Genomic DNA, 5,468 nt, shown 5'->3' on the forward strand with positions numbered 1-5,468 from the left:
AAACTCTGAGGTGTGAGAATCCTTGTTAAATGGCATTTTAACTAAAACTCCGAGGTGTGAGACGTTTAACTGAAGTCCTACAAGGGGTTTTAATGTTTTTATCTTTTTAAAAATGTTTTCTTTTAAAAAAAATTCTCTTTCTCTTTCTGTTTATTCACCGTCACATGCTGTTTTTATTTTAATTATGTAAAGCACTTTGAAATGCCCTGCTGCTGAAATGTGCTACACAAATAAAATGTGACTGATTGATTGATTATCCTACCCATGCCTGTTCCTGCAGGAGCCACCTCCCTGGAGAAGACCTCCAGAGCTTTCTTCTGCTTGTGGTGGACGGCCATCCAGACCACGGCCTCCCTGGAGTCCTGAACACAGAGCAGAGTCAGGTTTAACGGCTGCAGGCGGCGGCGGCGGCGGTGGGCGGCGGCTCCGCTCCGACCCCGGCCTCTGCAGGAGGCTCCACCAGGGCAGCCGAGGCTCGCAGCAGCGTCTGTGGCGAATGGAGAACAAGAGACACACAGAGGGAGCTCAGAGGCTTGAAACAGGCTTAGCTCTGACCCTGACCCAGTTGGTCCAACAGCGAGACGCAGCAGAGGAACAGATTCATCGATGCTGGTAGAGAAGAGACGATAAATTGTCAAAGTTATTGCTATAAATGATAGTATAGTAATCAGATAATGATGCAAAAACACATAATTAAAGAAAAATAAACTTTAAATTCTGATGAACATTTAACACTGGAGCTGAAGACAGTTTTAAATATTTGAAATACATAAACAAAACAACAGAAACAACAAATAAACTTAATTATGAACTTTCTGTAAACAAAGTTACCCTTCAAAATAAAAGCTGGTTGAGACCAGACTGAAAACTTTTATCATCCAGTTTTTGGTAGAAAGAAAAAAATGATAAAAATGCAAAATTAGTGGTCCGTTTCCAGACCTGAACCTGCAGAGTACCAGGTTCTGTTTTGCTGTTCTTACTTTTCTGCGAGCGTTTGGGCCGTAAGTGTCTTCAGCGCCCAGAACCTGAATGTTAACCGAGTTAAAATCCTCCAGTCCCAACTGCTGAAACATCCTCCTGGTCCTGAACCAACGAAACAAACCCATGATTTATGTGCTCAACGGACTGAAGACACATTAATAGAGTGAGAGGAATCATCCCAGCCGGGTCGGTTCTGCTCCTCGCACCGCTTGACGATGCTGTCTGCGGTCCGCCGGGCCTTCTCGGCCGCTCTGGGCCCTCCCACCGGACACACCGCCGTCGCTCTGAACCCGTCCATGTAGGTGGCACACACCTGGACAGCAGCAATGACATCACAGTTAACCCTTTCCCTATGGAGGCCCTTCTCCTCCTGGTGGCGCCCTCTGCTGGTGTACCTTGTAGTCAGGAGAGGGGGCCAAACCTCTGGCGCCGGTGACTCTGACGGCCCCTCCGTCTGCACCTGAAACACGACGCATCAACATCACTGAGGCAGCAAAAGTTATAATTGGACTATTTCTTAATAGCTTTTATGAATTTGTTTATTTATATAATTTTTCCATTATTTTGTAATTATTTAACATTTTTAAACCCATTTAAATTCTTTGAGTTTTTCTTTTGTTTGTCCATTTTTAACCATGTTTTTCATTCTGTGTCCTCTGTGCTCTCCGGAGCGGAGGAACTCGTTTTGGACGCCGCCTCCCCTCCGGGTCCGTCCTGCAGCCTGAGAACGGCACGCAGCGTGTTGTCTGAACCGAGCCGCAGACTGACCCGCCTCGGGTTCCCCAACCCGCCTCGTTAATGTTCAGAGATAAACTGAGACGGGTCGGCTGGTGGTCAAACGGGCTCTGAGAGCTCAGCGAGGTTCAATCAGACTGAAATATTTACATTTTTCAGCTGCAGCTGGACGTTCCCATCGCAGCTCAAACCTTAACGGCTCATTCCGACGGTTTGGCTCTTAAGAGGAAAAGATGTGTTTAGGTTTCATGTTTTTCTTGCCAAAATTATGGATTATTATTATTAGAATTAGATTTAATAAAACAAAACAAAGGATTGCATAACTGTGAAGTCAAGTGAAAACTTTACATGTTAGAAACACTGAATGAAATTGGTGCTTGAGGATTGCAGTCTGCTTGAACTGAAGTTAGCGGTTTAGCTTTAGCTTCCACTAAATACCGTGTTGATATATAGCGCTTTAGCATTAGCTTAGCTGTTGTTTACGATTAGCGCTTCAGCTTTAGCGCAACTACCTTCTAGTTCACGGTCTTTTCTAATCTTTGTGACTAAATAATGACTCAGATGCCTTGTTGACATCATCTGCTGGGAAATCCTTCCACCTTTCACTATTCATCACCTTCTAGATCAGTGTTTCTCAAACTGTGGTCCCCGGAGCAGCGGTGGTCCGCAGGCGCCCCCCACTGGTCCGCCATGTACTGCATGTAAACAACTGTTTATTGGCTGTGACGTGACGTGAGCTCAAGGTGCAAAGCTACAGTTAGCTTAACAAAGTGTTGAGTTACTAATAACGGATAAATGAATAAGACTGAGAAAGAAAATATGAGGATACTGGCTGAAGGTTTCTCAGGATGAGCTACAGAACTCTTTGAACATTATTAAGATACATAGCATGCAGGYTACACCTGCGCCAAATGCGATGCGACGAGGCGGTGAGCAGCGCTGCGCCCCACGCTGACTAACTGCATCTTGACACCTAAAATAAAATCACATTGCAAATGAAAGAAAATGTTTGCTGTTACCAAAGCAACTCATATTCTAAATTACAAACAGCCCTGAAACATTATTAGTGCGCACAACACTCGTAGTGAAGAATGTTTTAGATTTCTATGCATTTTCAATGATTGAAACTTATTTTCAGAATCTGAGTCGACTTGTTCGTGGTYTTATTGTGATCAGTCACGTTTACAAAACAGCGCCACCTTTCACATTAGGAGGAACAAAAACAATGAGCTAACAGACTAATACTTTCATTTCAGGTTATATATAAAGATGTTTTTTTTATTTTGGGGAAAATTTTTAATTTGTTAAAGGGGCAAAGAAACACTGTTCCACTTTGATTTATGAAGTGAAATGAAGATTTCTTCTGTGACTTTTGAGCTTTCAGGACATTTTTCCTCTGCACCTTGTTGCTTTTGAGTGACAAAATGTACAGATTTCTTTAAAAAACATGTTTTTTATCTGCTGACTCTGTTCCCTCGTCTCTAACCCAGATGTAACAAGGTCACTGACATACACGCGTGAAATATTCTGGATGTACTGAAACCAAAACGCACACACAGCTATTATTTACTCAGGCTGAGCAGAGGGAGGGAGACCTGAGGGTAGAATTTCAGAAATCTGGCAACAGTGGTGAAGTTTCTCTCTATCAATCAAGAAAGTCCTGAATTAATGACCCAACAGGCAGAAATTAGGCGTTTTATCAGGGAGGAGGAGCTCAGCAGAAGGTTTCTGGGGTTCAAGGGGAGGTTAGACGCTGCTGCCCAAAGGTTCAGGCAGGGGCTGATGGATCCATGTTTAGGTTTATAAAAGGAAAATCTGTGACTGATAGCTGATAGAGAGTTTAATGGAGGTTCAGAGGAGGGTGAAGGGTTCAGTCAGGGGGCCAAACGAAGCTCCAGATGCATTTGTTTAGGAGTTTTTCAGGGTTATGAAAACAGTCAGCAGTTCAAACTGTGGTCATGTCCTCAGGACTGTGTGTGTGTGTGTGTGTGTGTGTGTGTGTGTGGGTACCGGGTAGTTCCTGGATCGCCACCTGGCTGAAATCACAGATGACGTCCGGCAGCAGGTATCTCCGCGGGTCGCCGATCTCGTACACCAGCTGCTCGGCGACGGTTCCGAAGGAAACCAGGCCCCCGGTTTTTGGAGGCTTGGAGAGAACGAAGGATCCGTCGGAGGAACATTCGACCACCGGGAAGCCCATGTTGTCCCTGAGAGGGGAGCAGAGAGCAGCTGTGACCAAAGGGCCAAACTGGAAACGAGATTCCTCAAAACACCGTAATTATTCTAATGGAAACAGGTTTGTGTTCACTAAAGCAGGCTAGGCTAACAGATTAAAAGAGACAAGCTAACTATTACAAAGAGTCAGGCTAAAAGCTAATCAGATTAATGACTACTTACAGGAATTGTAGCAGCTAATTAAACCTAGCAGGCTCTCAAATTTACTCAAATAATAAGTGAGAATCAAGCTAACAGCTAGTGACCGTTTTTTTCTCACAAGATGAGAATATCTGCAGCTACAAAAAATATTTGGTTGGGTAAACAGAACAAGTGCTTCCAGATTCAGATGGTTAGCAGGAGCTAACACACCAGCCTGTTAAAGTTTCCTGTTCAGGTCTGAGGGTGGAACAGTGGAGATGAATGAATGAAAATCAGGTTTTTAGTCCGTTGGAACTCACCAGTCGGGAACTTGGTGCCAGTCGGTGAAGATCCCTCCGGTGCTCTGAGCTCCACACTCGATCAGATGACCTGCAAGGCTGAAACACGAACGACGACGAGAGCTTCAAAAACAATACAAATACATCCTGATGAAATGGTTCTGTGGTTCTGCATTCATGTTTTTATTGGAATTTTTATTTTTTTTCCCCACCAGTCTAATGAGTTAAAATTTCTAGATGTTCTTCTGAAAAAAAAAAAAAAGAAATTACGCAACATTTGTTTGAGAATAAGATTGTTTTTGGTATGATCTTCTTTATTCGTTGCTCTAAAAAAAAAAAAACATCTGCATTTTACACAGCAAGAAATGAGAACTTATATAGAAAAAAATATATATTTATTTTTAAATTCTGCTGGGTTTTTTGGTGTGTTTGTGTTTTTTTACCTTCCTGCTGCAAGCAAGTCGTAATCGTCTCTCTTCCAACCAAACTGCAACAGAAGCAGATTTCAAGTCGCATGTGAACAAAATACAGATTAAAACAACCATAATGTCCTGCGAACAAAACAATTTTAGCTCATCAACATAAATCTTTAGCCGCAAATAGTTCAGAGCCAACTTGAAACCAAGCTTTGGAAAAACATCTGAGAATAAAAATGTAGACATTTTTAGCACCAAATGCTTACATTTTTCAGTGAAAGGCCAAATATGGCAGAATATTCCATCAGATTTCAAATCCCCACAAAGACCCTTTAAAAACTACATTTTCATTAAAAATAAAAAAATCTGTTTCCTTTGGTTTGTATAACATAGAATCAAAGAAAAAAATGTTTATGTTACATTTGTGTGTATTTCTGTTCTGCTATGCCACAATCTGTCAGGATTTGTTGCGCTTTGCTAAACATAGTCATGCTACGCTATGCTATGTTACACTGTTTGCTACATTATGTCCTGCTATGTTTGTTATGCTACAGTATACCAAGCTATGCTAGGGTATGCTAAACTATGCTAGGGTATACCAAGCTATGCTAGGGTATGCTAAGCTATGCTAGGGTATGCTAAGCCATGCTAGGGTATACCAAGCTAAGCTAGGGTATGCTAA

The 5,468-nt window shown here is 42.4% G+C and overlaps 1 protein-coding gene across 1 annotated transcript in view; it reads right to left on the reverse strand.

Annotated features, from left to right (window-relative positions):
* LOC103480982 (uncharacterized) overlaps window positions 1–5,468 on the reverse strand; it is a 47,526-nt gene that overhangs the window by 13,325 nt on the left and 28,733 nt on the right. The window contains exons 7-13 of the mRNA XM_008436202.2: window positions 4,814–4,857; window positions 4,392–4,469; window positions 3,727–3,923; window positions 1,377–1,441; window positions 1,188–1,294; window positions 981–1,083; window positions 263–362 (exon numbers count right to left, since the gene is read on the reverse strand). Coding sequence (XP_008434424.1) covers window positions 263–362; window positions 981–1,083; window positions 1,188–1,294; window positions 1,377–1,441; window positions 3,727–3,923; window positions 4,392–4,469; window positions 4,814–4,857 — 694 coding nt within the window. The remainder of the gene's footprint in view (window positions 1–262; window positions 363–980; window positions 1,084–1,187; window positions 1,295–1,376; window positions 1,442–3,726; window positions 3,924–4,391; window positions 4,470–4,813; window positions 4,858–5,468) is intronic.

Source organism: Poecilia reticulata, linkage group LG18 (genome assembly GCF_000633615.1).
Source record: "Poecilia reticulata strain Guanapo linkage group LG18, Guppy_female_1.0+MT, whole genome shotgun sequence".
In the NCBI taxonomy this organism is placed as follows: Eukaryota; Metazoa; Chordata; class Actinopteri; order Cyprinodontiformes; family Poeciliidae; genus Poecilia; species Poecilia reticulata.